Source organism: Marmota marmota, unplaced genomic scaffold (genome assembly GCF_001458135.2).
Source record: "Marmota marmota marmota unplaced genomic scaffold, marMar, whole genome shotgun sequence".
Taxonomy (NCBI): Eukaryota; Metazoa; Chordata; class Mammalia; order Rodentia; family Sciuridae; genus Marmota; species Marmota marmota.
Genome location: NW_025999900.1, coordinates 63,801,627 through 63,816,571, shown reverse-complemented (window position 1 = coordinate 63,816,571; position 14,945 = coordinate 63,801,627). Strand labels below are relative to the sequence as shown.

The 14,945-nt window shown below is 55.7% G+C and overlaps 1 protein-coding gene across 5 annotated transcripts; it reads left to right on the top strand.

Moving 5' to 3' along the window:
- The first annotated feature begins 389 nt into the window (after positions 1 to 389).
- Slc25a29 (solute carrier family 25 member 29) lies at positions 390 to 8,873 on the top strand. Of its 5 annotated transcripts, none has more exons than XM_048799323.1 (4): positions 1,164 to 2,011; positions 4,277 to 4,406; positions 6,200 to 6,283; positions 6,876 to 8,873. In XM_048799323.1, exon 4 carries the CDS (start codon positions 6,912 to 6,914, stop codon positions 7,623 to 7,625), a length of 714 nt encoding a protein of 237 aa, XP_048655280.1. In that variant the 5' UTR covers positions 1,164 to 2,011; positions 4,277 to 4,406; positions 6,200 to 6,283; positions 6,876 to 6,911; the 3' UTR covers positions 7,626 to 8,873. The 5 variants fall into 5 exon arrangements, with proteins under 5 accessions (XP_015351059.1, XP_048655280.1, XP_048655282.1 ...); XM_048799324.1 differs by having other exon boundaries at positions 1,244 to 1,303; XM_015495573.2 differs by lacking the exon at positions 4,277 to 4,406 and having other exon boundaries at positions 390 to 1,303.
- Positions 8,874 to 14,945: the final 6,072 nt, after the last annotated feature.

Genomic DNA, 14,945 nt, shown 5'->3' with positions numbered 1-14,945 from the left:
CCACAGCTCCAGCCCGTTTATTTTTTTAATTGTAGTTGCACACAGTAACTTTATTTATATGTGGTGCCGAGGATCGAACCCAGGGCCTCACAAGTGCTAGGTGAGCGGTGTGCCGCTGAGCCACAACCCCAGCCCCTGGTGTTGACTCTTAATGATACAAATACACTATTAGCAACAAAGCACATGCTTCCCCCACCCCACCTTGTTGTGCTGAGATGGAACTCAGGGCTTCTTGCAGGGTTTTTTTTTTTTAAAGTTTAGTTGGACACAATACTTTTATTTATTTATTTTTATGTGGTGCTGAGGATTGAACCCAGGGCCTTACACATGCTAGGCGAGCGCTCTACCGCTGAGCCACAACCCCAGCCCCACAAATGGAGAATCTTAACAGGTTTACACACAAGGTTCTAGGGAAGTGTGAGAGTTGGCATCAGTTGTTTGACCTTGACGAGCCTCAGTTTCTCCTGTGAAATGGGGTAACCAGGCTGTTGCGGTAGTCATGTTGAGATTCAGGAGTGATGTTGAGATTTGGACTGGAGCAGTGTTTCTGAGCCGTGTTGGAGGGGTGAACTTTATCCTTATAGCGGGGCTGAATTTTTGGCAGGCCCTGAACTAATATGTAACCAAGCATGACCACAAAGTCACAAGATGCCTCCCTAGGCTTGAGGTGGCTCCCACTCAGGGAAAGAGCAGAGGTGTCAGTTACACCTACTTCACTGCAGACAGTTCCGGGGCCTGTCCCCCTGTTTGATCACTTAATCTCTGTGATGGCCCTCAGGGAGACAGATGCTCATCACCTGCTCAGGTGAGGAGAGTGAGGCCCAGACACTGAGTCCTTGGTGGATGTGCCTGCTAAGTAGCAGAGGGAAAGTTCAAGTCTGGGTCACAGGCTGACCCCAAATTCCAGCATCCCTGGAGTGAGCTGCCCAAGCCAGAGGTATATAGGGCAGTGGACATCCTAGAAACACCGTGGGTAGCCTCAGGGCAGCTCTGGTCCGCTGCCCAGACCCCTCAACTGCAGTGTGGGGCAAGGAAAGGGACTCTAGCCTCCAGCTGGAAGATGCAGGTTTGGCCTTGGGAACCCCACCTCACACACGCCACCAGACAGGATGGCAGGAGCTCACAGGGTGTGCCTGGAGCCCCACGGGCACACAGTCAGTGTCCCCTTCCTCCCAGCAGCTACTGCCCAGTTCTCCTTGCCAGACCCCATCCCCAAGGTTCTGGGGCATTTGCTCACAAGTACACGTTTCTTCTTCCAGGTGTGGCAGGCGTGCTTGTGGGACACCCATTTGACACCGTCAAGGTGAGTCTCTGTCACTCTTGGTTCTCAGGCCCTCATGGAGGCACAGATGTTGGAAAGAGGCTGCAGCGTTACAATCTCAGGAACGAATCTGAGGGCATCCCAGGGGCTTTAGAAGAAGATAGCAGGCAAGTTCTCCAGACACCTGGGAGGGCAGCTGCTTCCCACCCACCTAGCCACTTCTTTCTGGGCTCTTCTTCCATTTCCCAGCTGGGGCTGAACCACAAGTTGAGTTCATGGCCAAGTTCATTCTTGGGCTTGGCCAGCTGAGATTGCTGAAGGGCAGTTTTCTTCTCACTCAGAATGAATTCAGATATTTTCCTGAAAGAAAAGTTGAAGGAGGTGCGGTGGAGCCAGCCTATGATCCTAATGACCTGGGAGGCTGAGGCAGGAGGATCATGAGTTCCAGGACAGCCTCCGCAACTTCGAAAGACCCTATCCCCCCATCCCCCCCAAAAAGAAGTCGGTCTGTAACTCAGTGACAGAGTGCTTCCAGAACATGCACGTGGCCCTGGGTTCAGTCCCCAGTACTGCAAAAGAAGAGTCGAGGGAGAACATGTAGAAATACTGAGAAGTCAAGCCTGTCAGCTTTCCAGTGAACATGGTCTTCACAGAGCAGTGATGTTCCTACTTGAGAAACTGAATCAGAACTAAGGGACTGTTTCCAGCGCTGGTGTTCACCTGTGCAGTGTCTGTGGCCAAAAACCTAAGGTATATCCCATGTGCGGCTTGCTCTGGGAATGGGCCTGGGGCAGGCACTCCCTTGAGCTGGGCCCCATGCCTGGATCAACTGGAGTTCCGGTTCTCAGACACCAGGACAGAAACCAAGCAAACCCATGTCCTCCCGGAACTTCACCAGTTTTTGCCCTGTGGGTGGGGATTTGTGTTCTCATGCTGACCCTAGTCAGCACCCTCCCCTGCCGTCTTCCCAGGGGCCCAGGCAGGCTGCAGCGGCAGGATGGTGTTCGCACCTTCTACACTTGCTGCAAACACTGAACTCGGTCTTTCCCAACGGGAAGGCAGAGTTGGAGGCAAGACACGTCATCCTGAGCTGGGATGGGTGGACTTCCTGGTTCCATTTTTTCAGTGAACCAGGTGTTTGTTGGCAAAGGAAATAACTTGTTAATTTCAGGCTGGCATTTCTTCCAGTGCCAGCAGGAGAGCCTGGCTTTATGTACTGGCTTTGACCTTAAAAAGTTCTGTCCCTGGTCCAGGCCTCCCCTGCCAGCCCATTTGCCCCCTGACCTTGGGGTAGTCACTTCCCTGAGACCCAGATGTTCCCCTATGCAAAGCGAGGGGTTGGATGAGATCATTAGGGGCCAGACTCATGCTGTCCAGTGCTTGTCAGGATGGTTTGTGTGGGATTAAATGCAAGCTCTGAAAAGCCCAGACCTCCACCTGTTGTAGGCAAATCTGGGGAGAAGGCTAGAGGGCCAGGCTTTCTTGGTAAGCAGGAGCCCCGAGTCTCCTGCATGGGCCTGCTGTGAGTGAGGCCACTGCCATGCCCGTGCCACGGAGCTGCCCATAGGCCAGAGCAGCCCAGGACAGCCTGGCAGTGTCCATGTTACACTGTGTTTGTACCTTATGGTCATGTGTCTCCAGTGCCTCTTGCTGTGTCCAGCCAACCAGTACCTTGGCCTCCCCTCAGCCTGTGTCACAGAGGCCAGGCCTGGAAGCGCCGACTTGGCTGGGTCTGGCCAGAGAATCTGCAGGCTCCCACTCATCCCAGGTGGTCCCTGTCAGGCTTGGGAGCCTCCTAGGTATTCTGAGTTGCTGAGCCCAGGGAGACCCTGTACCTCTCACACGCAGGAGCCTCTGTACTGTCACCACCCCTCCCTGGAACAGAGGATGGCCAATGAGAAAATCATTTGCACCTTTTTTTCTTTTTCTTTTTGCCACTGTGGCCCATGGCATCACATTTGGGCCAAACTACCTTTGAAAGCTGAGCTTTTTATTATGTTGGGGAGCCAGCCTGTCCTCAGGGATCATCCTGTGCCCTCTAGTCCCGCCATGACCACTTGCTGCTGTGCTGGGCCTATCCAGGGTCCGCATCTCTGGCTCCCTGTAGTGGGCTTTTGCAGCTTTCCAGTGTGGAAGTTAAGCACTCTCATTAAAAGAAAATTGGGAAACCAGCCAGGCTGGTTTTACGCACACTGTAGTCAGGGCCTGGCCCTGGCCCTGGCCCTGAGGGCATGTGATATTTTTAAAATGTGTTTTAATCATCAGGTGCGTACACTCAGTTTAGCTTTCTATTACAAAAGTAACATACTTTGCAAAAACAACTTTAACCCTAACCCCACATCAGGTACAGAGAGCGCCCATCCTGTACTGCCCTCCCCACTGCCCCGAGGCTGCTCTGCAAAGCAGCAGTGGTGCAGCCCCTCGGCAGCCCTCGGCAGTCCCTTGGCAGCGGGCTCCTGTTCACTGCTGCTCCGGGTGCCTTTTTAACTGGCCCGAGTGGCCACCACCCAGCAATAGCACATGGCCAGTCCCTGGAGGCCCCTGGACCTCTGCTCCTATATCCGTCACCTACAGGATCCAGTACTCTAACTCCCGATGTCATAGGCCCCTTTCATATAGCTGGAGCCTTGCTTGGGAACACGTGAGGGAGACTACTGAGCTCCCTGTTGGCCCACACTGACCCATCCCTGGGAAATTCACACTTCATTCCTCCAGGTTCCTGGGCCCAGGTTCAGTTATTCTCTGTCACACCCAGAACCACAGCCAGTCCTCAGGCATGACCCTTCCCACACAGTTTTGTGCAAAGGTAGTTTTCTGCCTTACTGCATCGGACATGACAGTAAGCAGAGACACTGTCCCCAAAGTAGTGATGGCCACCCCAGGGCAGGGGAGGGGTGGTGGGAGGCTGGCTGAGGGGCTCCGCACCTGGATGTGATGTTGACATTTTGTGTTCTTTAATGCCTTTGCTGTCTGAGCTAGGGGCCATCTGAAAGTAGCAAAGTAACTTTGTTGCAGATGAGTGGAAGCTTCACCCGGAGCGCTAGTGAGTACAGACCAGGCGGTCCTCCTCGTCGCCCACCCAGGCCTGTGCCCGCACCCCACCCCCAGAGTTCCCCAGGCCTGGCAGGGGCAGGAAGGGCATGAGGCAAGTTGGGCCCAGCACAGGTCCTGGGCTGGGGGCTCGGGTGGGGCTGGTGGAGAAAAATCAGCCCCCTCTGAATCGGGGGCTCTTGTGGGGGGGGGGTCTCCCAGGCCTGGGGGAGCTGGGAGCCTCTTGGACTTGAGTGCAAATGCCCACTTTCCCAGGGTGGCTCTGCCACTTCCTTCAATCCTCAGAGGAGCTCCTGTCATCCCAAGACGTGAAGAGCCTCAGCTCTGGGTATTCTCGGACTTGGGCCAGATTTCACTCCCAGACAGTGAGGGCTTCTTCCAGACCCAGGTCAACACCAAGAGCTGGGTTGACCTAAGCTTGACATCCCAGCTGCTGGGCCTGGGCACTCAATGGTGCCTGTGTCCTGCAGATACTTAAAGACAGCCCAGATGTCAGTGAGGCTGACCCAAGGAAGGGACAGTGCTGCTTCACATCAGTTCTGCTGAGAGCCCGCAGTGCCAGTGTCGAGGGCTTCAGGAGAAGCAGAGGTGCCCTGGAGACCCAGAACCCTGAAGGGAAAGACACTCGCCTCGCGGGCCCCAGCCGAGCTGCAGTGCCTGGTGTTAGTATGGGTTAGAATTCAAGGAGGGGTTTTGCTTTTCTGCTCTGAAAATTGCTCCCCTCCCTGCCAAGTCCTGGCAGAGAGCTGGGCATCAGGGTAGGAAGGGTGCTGGGGCGAGTCGGCGCCAGGGGCACGCCACTGCCAGCTGCTCCGGCCACTGGGGGCCTGTGTGCAGAGGTGGTACAGTGTTTCCTAACAGGACTCTCTGTGGTGCACTGACCAGTGGGGAGACCCACCTGTTGTGGTGGAGAGTGGAAAGGCTTCCGAGGAAGCCTGGCTTTCCCTGGGAGGGTGCTCCCCTGCTGCACCCCTGACCTGCCCTCACCCTCCCCAGCACTGCTTGCGTCCTTGGAGAGGACAGCCGTGGCCATGTTTCAGAACATTGCTGAGCCTCCGTCTTCCCGTCTTGGAATTGGGACCCCTGGCAGTGCCCAGGGATAATGGGTGTGACACACCTGCTCCCCAAGCCCTGGCTGTGATAAGGACTATTTCCGAGTCAGATCTAGGGAACCCACTCCTGAGAGTATGATGTGACCTAGTTTTCCCAGCCCCGTGACGCGGATTCCAAGTTCAGGAAACGCCCCTCCCCCTGTGCCGGGTAGAGCCTGTGAATGAGCAGAGATAAGCTCTTGACAAAGACTGCTTTGACCTGAGGAGACAGGCCCCAGAATTGCTGCCATGGGTCCCCAAGGAGGCTCTCAGCTGTTTTCCTGTCACTACTATTAACTTGTGACCACAGTTCTCACAAGGGGCTACTGACAGGACCCAAGCAATAGTGCAGCCCATGCCCATTGCCCTGAGGCCCGCCAGGGAGGAGAGCCAGCTACGGGTCATGAGGTTGGGAACTCCTTTGGCCTTGGCCATGGTTTGGGATGACAGGTGTCACCTGGACAATAGGTTGGTCCCAGGAGACAGTTCATGTCCCACTCTAGCATACTGTGCAATAGTGGCAAAAAACAAGGGGCTTGTCTCAGTTGGAGGTCTTGGGGACCTCCTGTCCCACCTACAGCTAGCTGTCCCTGTAGTGGTATCCTCCCTTGAAGAGGCGTGAACACCTGGCTCTGCCCTGCCTTAGAATCTCCAAAGCTACAGAAGGCTACTAGTTCCTGCGCCCTGTGTTGGGCCGCCTTGGGAGGCCTCCCTGGGCAATTGTGAGCACTGAGCCAGGGGACTAGGTGCTCTGGTCCCCTGCTTGCCTGCCTCTTACCGGACTCTGTCCTTTCAGGTACGACTCCAGGTGCAGTGTGTGGAGAAGCCCCAGTACCGAGGGACCCTACACTGTTTCCAGACCATCATCAAGCAGGAGAGTGTGAGTGGCCAGGGCAGTTGTAATGTACGGTTGAGAAGCCACCACCCCAGACCAGAGTGCCAGAAAACAACACCAGGGTGACTAAGGGGCATGAAGACTTTGGAAATATAAAATCATGTTAGGTTGAGGACTTTGCTTCAAATAAAATTCTGCTTGGAGCCAGGTGTGGTGGTGCACACCTGTAGTCCCAGTCATGTTCAGCTACCCTGGAGGCTGAGGCAGGATCCGTTGAGACCAGCCTGGGCAACATAGTGGTACCCTGTCTCGAGAAAAGGAAAAAAACACTACAGTGGTCATGTGGTCCCAGCAGCTCTGGAGCCTGGAGCAGGGTCATCTCAAGTTCAAAGCAACTTAGCCCTGTCTCAAAATAAAAAGGGCTGGGGATGTGGCTCAGTGGTTGAGTGTCAATCCCCAGTACCCACAAAAAAACAGTTAACAATAACAATAATTCTGCTGGTCCTCATGAACCTGGGTGGGCTAGACTGCCACCGGCTGTGTGGAGAGTCTGCGGAGGTAGGCTGGGCAGCCCCTGGTCTCCAGGCAGGCACAACAGCACTGCTCGCCTTGATGGCATGTATCTCTGTCTCCACAGGTGCTGGGCCTTTACAAGGGCCTGGGCTCGCCGCTCATGGGGCTCACCTTCATCAACGCGCTCGTGTTCGGGGTGCAAGGCAATACTCTCCGGGCCCTGGGCCAGGACTCACCGCCGAACCAGTTCCTGGCTGGCGCGGCTGCGGGCGCCATCCAGTGCGTCATCTGCTGCCCCATGGAGCTGGCTAAGACTCGGCTGCAGCTGCAGGACGCCGGTCCAGCCCGTACCTACAAGGGCTCGCTGGACTGCCTGGTGCAGATCTACCAGCGCGAGGGCGTGTGCGGCATCAACCGGGGCATGGCGTCCACGCTGCTGCGGGAGACGCCCAGCTTCGGCGTGTACTTCCTCACCTACGACATGCTCACGCGCATGCTAGGCTGCGAGCCCGGCGACCGCCTGCTCGTGCCCAAGCTGCTGCTGGCCGGCGGAACGTCAGGCATCATGTCCTGGCTGTCCACCTACCCGGTGGACGTGGTCAAGTCGCGGCTGCAGGCTGATGGGCTGCGGGGCGCCCCGCGCTACAGCGGGATCCTCGACTGCGTGCGCCAGAGCTACCAGGCTGAGGGCTGGCGCGTCTTCACGCGAGGGCTGGCCTCCACGCTGCTGCGCGCCTTCCCCGTCAACGCCGCCACCTTCGCCACAGTCACCGTGGTTCTCAGCTACGCCAGAGGAGAGGAGGCCCGGCCTGAGGGTGAGGCCGCGCCAGCTGCCCCCGCAGGGCCTGCCCTGGCCCAGCCCTCCAGCCTGTGATGCCCCTCCCGCCCTCGGGCCAGGCCACTCTGCAGAAACCCCACAGACATCAGGCCTCCCCTTGCAATGTAAGGTTGAGAAGCCATCACCCCAGACCAGAGTGCCAGAAAACAACGTTGTCAGGGTGACTAAGGGGCATGAAGACTAAGGGCCGGTCTCAAGCCTGGGCCAGCACTCCATCAGACCCGGGTTCAGTTCCCTCATCAGCTTGACCTGAACCGTGAATCACTCCTCCGGCCTCGGTCTTCTCAGCTGAGATGGGACCCTCTTATCCACATGTGTCAGCCAGGAAGGTCAGAGATGGTGCCCGAGCCGTCTAGCACCAGGACTGCCCGAGTTGGTGTCTGGACCTGGAACTTACTCCAAAACCCTACCAACACTCCAGCCCTCCTCCCAGATCCACTCTTCCTGCTCTTGCCCTGCAGGTTACCTGCAGGATCTCTGATTGACAGGCTCCCAGGGAAGATTTGACCTCCTCTGTATTGGGACAGGTGGTGGCTTGGAGCTTTTGGCATGGCACAACCAGGTGCTCTACCATTGTGCCAGCCTTTCCATATGACAGCTCAGAGTACCCTAGCAACTGCCCTTCCTACTGTAGGGTGACCTGGGACCTTGGCAGGAAGTCTGGAGTCTCCTTGTCAGCGGAAGAACCGGTTGGGGAAAGAGGCAGTGGGAAGTCTCAACAGTTAAATTGGTACAGCAGCTCGGCATGTGGCACACAACTTTAATCCCAGTGCCTCAGGAAGCTGAGGCAGGAGGATCTCAAGTTTGAGCCAACCCTCAGCAATTTAGTAAGACCCTGTCTCAAAACAAAAAATGATGTAGCTGTAACCAGAAGTCCTTTCACTGAGACCTCAGGCTTCCTGTCTGCAAATGGGGGCAGAGGTCAGTTGATATCTGGGTTTATGGGTCACTACCACCATCCAGGATTCCCCAGAGTATGTAGAGGCTTGGCCAGAGACTGGCATGGGATCCCTTCCAGAGGCTGGGAAGCTTGGCTCGTGGAGTGGAAGTTCCATGTCTACTCCCAGCAAATGGTACCCGCCAGCCAGTCTCCTGAGTGCCTGGTGTCCCTGTGAGGGACAGAAGGGCTTGTTAGTGGGTTAAGGCAAGGCCAGTGCGGGTCCCTTCACTCTGAGGAATGTTAACTCCCCAAAGGAGGCAGACTGCTCCGTGAGGACCCCAGCTCGGTACAGCCTCGTGTTATTGTATAGATACCAAGGGAATAAAGTGCTGATGGTTTTGTAAGTGAGGGACTTTTGTGGACTGTGGGAGGGGCTTTGTCCTCTGGATCTCCCTGCGGGTGGGGCTCAGTGGTCTGGGTGCCCCCGCTCCTGACAGCAGCCCTGGCAACGTGACCTGGGGCAGGTTAAGGTTTCACATGAGCACCTGTTTCCTCCCCTGCAAAGTGTGAAGCTCGAGTTAAAGCCACGGCTTCGAGGCAGTCTCAGTAGCAAGTGCACTGGGATGTTTTCCTACCTAAGGGAGGCCTGTGGTGGGGACACTGCCAGCAGGGAAGGGCAGGGGCGTGCCTAGAAGAGGGATGTCTCAGTGGAGCCATTGCTCACATTAACCCTGGCAACTAGTGCATGGTGGGACCTAGCCCAGCCCAAGCGCCTGGAGGGCTTCCTGGAAGGTCAGCTAAAGTTAGCTTCTGCCTGCTGTGACCCAGCCAGCCCTGGAGGCCCTTCCTTCCAAGGCTGAACCAACAAGCTGAGCCCCCAACACTATAGGGGAGGGCCCAGCTCTCCTGTGCCCTAAAGACACCTTAGTGCCCAGCACCAGCCTGTGGAGCTTGCCCAATGTTTGGGGCTTCAGTGTCCAGATGAAAATCTCCCCACCTCTCATGAAGCTTGAGTGGCTGCATGTCCCTGACCAGCCAGTGAGGGGAACTTCCAGTTGGTGCCTGAGGCTTCTGAGAAAGCTGCTTGCGGTCCGTGTGCCTGCAGCCCATCCTGTGACCCCTGACTCCTGACCCTGCTCTCTTCCTACTCAAGTGGGGACAGGGTACCTGGGGGTGCAGGGGAGACTGGCCCTGGGCGTGTGGAAGGCCAGCCAGGGCCCTATGTTCAGTGCACTGTCTTGGGTTTCTCCATCACACGTCACAGGCAGTGGTACACAGCTGTGTGGCATCCAACAGCATGGCAGATTTCACCCAGAGAAGTGACAGGACCTGATTTGTGCTTTGAAGACCCCATGGGAAATCGAGAAACAAGTGGGCCATGGGGACAAAGGAGCAGGTGGGTGTGGACAGAGGCCCTTAAGAAAGGGCATTGCTGGGCAGCTGTCTCTGGGACCAGGGGTTGGGGTGGGGCTTAGAGCCTGAAGGGGCAGAGAGCAGAGGATAGGCCGTGAGGAACTCAGGCCCCGCCCAGGGTTGAGGCAAAGAGGTCACCCCCACCCCATGGCGGTTTTGGGGGAACTCGGAGTCTGAAGCCTGGACGGTGCCTGTCTCTCCAGGGCTGGGGGCCAGGCCCTGCTCCCGCACCACTCTAGCTTGGCACACGCTGACCTCTCTGCCTTTTCCCTCTGATCCCTTCGGCCTTCAGAATGAAGGAGCAGAATCCCTGTGTGAAGCCCACACTGGCCTGGCCTTCAGTGAGTCATTTCTCATGATATGAGGGAAACTGTGACCCCTCATCCCACATAAGCCATGCCCTCCCGGCTTTGCCTGCACTAGGGGTGCTGGTGACGAGACAGCAGCTGGGCCGTGACAGCAGGCCTTCGCCTTTCAGCAGCCTCCAGGGCTGGTGCCCACATCCTGCATGGCAGCGGGGTCAACAGCGGAGGAGAGGCCCCATCCCAGCTCACGCCACCAGCTGGTGCTGGGGCCAGAACTGCGACCCTTCAGGCCACAGCTCTTGTGTCCTGTGCTCTCCTTCATGCTGTGGCAGGAGATTCGAGCAGCCAGGCCCTGTGACTGCAAGTGACAGACTTGGCTGAAGTGCCAGTTCAGGCACCAGAGGGAGGGAACTTGGGAGGCCCTGGTCACAGCCAGGACCCAGGCCACATGCTACCTGGTCCACTTCCTCGCTCTCACCTCGAGCCTCCAGCACCCAGGTACCCACCAGAGGCTCACCAGGGAGGGCAATGGCTGTGGGTCCTCCTCTAGCTCCACTTCCCACATCCATCGGGCTAAGCTCTGTGGCCAGCAGCCACTCAGGCTGTAGCAGTGGAGTTTGGATGGACACACACACACACAGGAGTTCTGACCTGTGCACAGGGGTGATGGGGACATTTCTGTGGTAGAGACAGGATGGGAAGTGGACACAGGGAACATGATGATCTCTGGTGCTGAGAGTTCTGTTTGCTTCCTTTTGTTACTGAATGAATGGAAGGATGAGGGGAGAGGCTGCTGAATACAGGGCCAGGCAGTAGAGTGGGGCATGAGAAGGCGGGAGTGACAACTGAAATCAGGACACGCTCGGGGGGACGTGAAAAGGGGCTGGCTAGGCTCACAGGCCTTCACTGCACCTGGAGGGGCCAGGGTGGCCCTAAGAGTGGATGTCAGTATGTACCCAGCATTATGGCAGCAAGGAGGGACCCCTCCACCTCCCTGTACTATGAAGGTGTCCCAGTCCATTTTTCATTACTGTCACACACCTGCCAGGCATGGTGGTGCGCATCTGTAATCCCAGCCACTCGGAAGACTGAGGCAGGAGGATTGCAAGTTTGAGACCAGCCTGGGCAACTTAGTGAGACCCTGTCTCAAAATAAAAAATAAAAAGGGCAGCCAGGCATGGTGGAACACACTTGTAATCCCAGCGGTTTGGAAGGCTAAAACAGGAGGATCGCAAGTTCAAAGCCACCCTCAGCAAAAGGTGAGGAGCTTGCTTTTAACCCAGTGAGACCCCATCTCTAAATAAAATACAAAACAGGGCTGGGGATGTGGCTCAGTGGTCGAGTGCCCCTGGGTTCAATCCCTGGTACCAAAATAAAAAAGGCTGAGGATGTAGCTGCATGGTAGATGCCCATGGGTTCAATCCCTACTAGCACAAAAATAAAACAGTACCTGTGGCTGGTACATGTCAGAATAAGGGGGTTTCTTTAGCTCACAGGTTTAGAGTTTGAAAGTCACTCAGGTGGCCCCATCTGTTTGGCCTCTGGTGAGGGCCCCCTTGGTTTGGTGGCAACATGGTTGAGAGAGAAGGGAAGAGGCCTCCTACAGAAGAGGCCAAGTGTGTGGGTAGCCTTGCTTTTTAACAGCCCACTCAGGAAAGCTAACAGGGGCCACCAGTTATACCAATTCCCCACCACAGGGCAGCATTCCCAAACTAGCCCACCCCTTCCAGCTCCCACCATCTCCCACACACTACCCTGGGGACCAATCCCATGTTCCCTTGGGTCATACTCAAGCCACAGCAGAGGGAGCAGGAAAAAGCATATGGAAGCATCCAAGGCCCTGGGCCCCTTCTTCCTGAGAACCCTTCCTCCAGGGCCCCTCCCAACATCAGGTCTTCACTTCCCTGGGGGGTGGCTGGCTCTCCCCTCCCCAGCCTCTGGGGGGACAGTGTATCTCTCACTGGGGACCACAGGGCCCCAAGTCCAGGCCTTTCCAGTGGGGCTCTCCTGCAACGCGTCCCTCCCCTAGTTGGGCATCACAGATGGTGATCCACCCACTAGGCCACCTGGGTGTTTCCTTTACCTGGGCCCAGAATGCCTGCCCCATCCTGGGGTAAGGGAGACAAGCTCCCCACATGCCCTCATCATTTGCACCTGCCTCTGGCCTCTCCCTGCATCGTCCCAGCCCTGCACCCAAGTGGCACACAGTGCCCGCCCGCGACCAAGGGCAGAGGCTTGGCAGAGAAGCATATCCAGGTCCAGGAGAGGAAAGCCAGTGTCACAGCCCCCAGCCCCTTAATCCACAGCATTCACCCCCCTTTCTTTTGCAGCACGGTGTGGGGGGTGGATCCCCGGGTCTCCACAGGCCAGGCACGTGCTCCACCAGTGAGTTACACCCCTGGTCCTATTTATTTTGGGTACCAGGGATTGAAGCCATGGATGCTCTGCCATTGGGTCTTGCTGAGTTAGCCAGGCTGGCCTCCAGCTTGCGATGCTCCTACTTCAGCCTCCCAGAATGGTGGGATTACAGGTGTGTGCTACACCCAACCACACTTATTCTCTTCTACTAGGTGCAACACATGTGCCAGGACGACTGTCCCATTAGTACCTGAAACAGCCAGACATGCAATGTGCCATGTGTGTGTGGAATAAACGAGTGAACCTGGAAACTCCAGAAGGGAAGCCTTGGCCATGAAACCCTGAGAGGTGAGGGGTGGCATCCAGCAACTGCTCTGTAGGGGCTGGAAAGCAGGTCCTTCGAAGGCTGAAGGGTGAATGGAAATGTGATTTTTTTAGTAGGACACGGGGAGCAGGCTTTGATAGGGTGCCGAGTCCCGTGCTGTAGATGGCCATAGCTGATGTCAACAGGCTCCAGGAAGGAGTTGAGATGTCTGGCAGTGGGGGAGTCCTGAGGGCTGGCTTCCAAGGCCAGGAGACAAGAGTGTTCTGCACAGGCAGGTGCCCAGTCTGGCCCTGGGCAGAAAGCCATCAGAAGCCAGAGCCTTGTGTATGATGTATTTTTTTTTTTTTTTTTGCGGGCTCACAGAGAGCAACCCCAAAGCCCTTGGGTCCCTCCCATCTAAGATCTGCAGATGCACACACTGACGTTCCCCAGGATCGCTCCCCAAGGAGCCCTCCCTTGGGCCTCACTCAGCAGTTCTGGGCTCAGAGGCTGGGCACTTGCCAACCTCAGCAGCTTAGGCAAGGCAGCCCATCTATCACAAGCAAGGGGAAGGTCACAGGGACGATGGACAGTGGAATGCCGCCATCTGTCTTAGACGCCTGAGTTCCAGAAGGCAAATCCTAAGCAGCTTTCAGGTTATCCTATCATTTTTACGAGTCCATCCTAGTTCCTAAGCTCTTCTTACTGGCTCTGGACTTCCCGGTGGATACTGGAGATCTCAGGCCCAGCTGCACCGAGTTCCTTTGGCTACGCTTCTGGAAGTGGAACAGGGAACCAGTGGGAGCATCTGTTGCTGGTGTGACTGAGTCACGGGTGTTTCCATTCTCACCACAAGGATCTCAGGGAATCCTGGCAATTCTCAGGCCAGATGGAACTTATCTCCAAATTCAATGTGTAATGAAACTCAGAAAAGTGAAGAACAAATGAGAACCACAGGCAATGGAAAGCTTAACAGTATGCGTTTATTATATTTTATAGAGCCATGTCACACATGCTTGGTGCTTCAAACTGAGTTAATGATTTTCTGGATGCAAAGCCATCTGATGCTTGATGCGGATGCCTTAAATACTATAATATTTCTGCGTCTATGACCTATGAGCTAAGGAAAAACCAAGGACAATTCCAGAAATGGCAAAGAACACAAGAAAAAGATGAACATGAGACACAATGCTAAGTCCTTGAGCCAGGGCCTACAGAAGTTAGCAGAAAGTGAATACAACAGAATTTTTCTTGCCATCTGCAGATAACAAAGCCTAATGCTGCGGACGTGTGGAGAAAGAGGTTGCTCCGTTTGGTTCTGGTGCCCTTCTTGCCTCCATGATATATGCAGACACCAAGCAGCCCCAGACAAGAAAGGCTGCAGACAACACAGCACACAGCCAACTGCTCCTTTTCAACAATACTAAGGGCCTGAGTGTCTTGAGCCCTCCATGTGGCAGCTCATGCCTTTTAGTAGTTTCTGGGAGGGTTGGTTTGCTTGTGGCGTAATGCCAATGTTCAGTTTCAGGTTTCCTTTCTTTTTATAAGGGGTTTGGGTGGCACCCATTCACACGTCTGCCACCCACCCCTCCCATCAATCCAGTCTTGTTTTAAGTTTTTCCCAGGACTATGTGGACCACTCAGGCCCAGGGTAGATGCCAAGAAGCCTCTTAGACATGTATCTGCCCTCTAACCTGATGCCACTTGTCTGAAGGGCCTGCAGTGAACCATCTTGAAGCAGCCAGGGCATCTGAATATAACCTGAGCAGTGAGAAGGGCCAAGGTCAGTAATTACGGTGTCTTGAGACCTAGCCAGTCACTCAGTTGGATGCTGCTACGAGGCTACAGTGTGCTGGAGGCACGGAGGCCCTTCTGTCCTATGAAGTCAAAAGAGCAGGCTGTGAAACGCAGGGCCAGCACCATGAGCAAGCACATCTTGGACTTATGGCTTCCTCTCCCTCCTCTTGGGTTAAGAAAGTTTGGGTGGAATGCCCCTGCCAGTCCTGCTGGGATGAACTCTGAAGAGACGCTGCAGCAGCACTAATGCCATGGGGGGGGGGGGCCATGACCCACAACAAAGGGCTGAAAGTGCGACC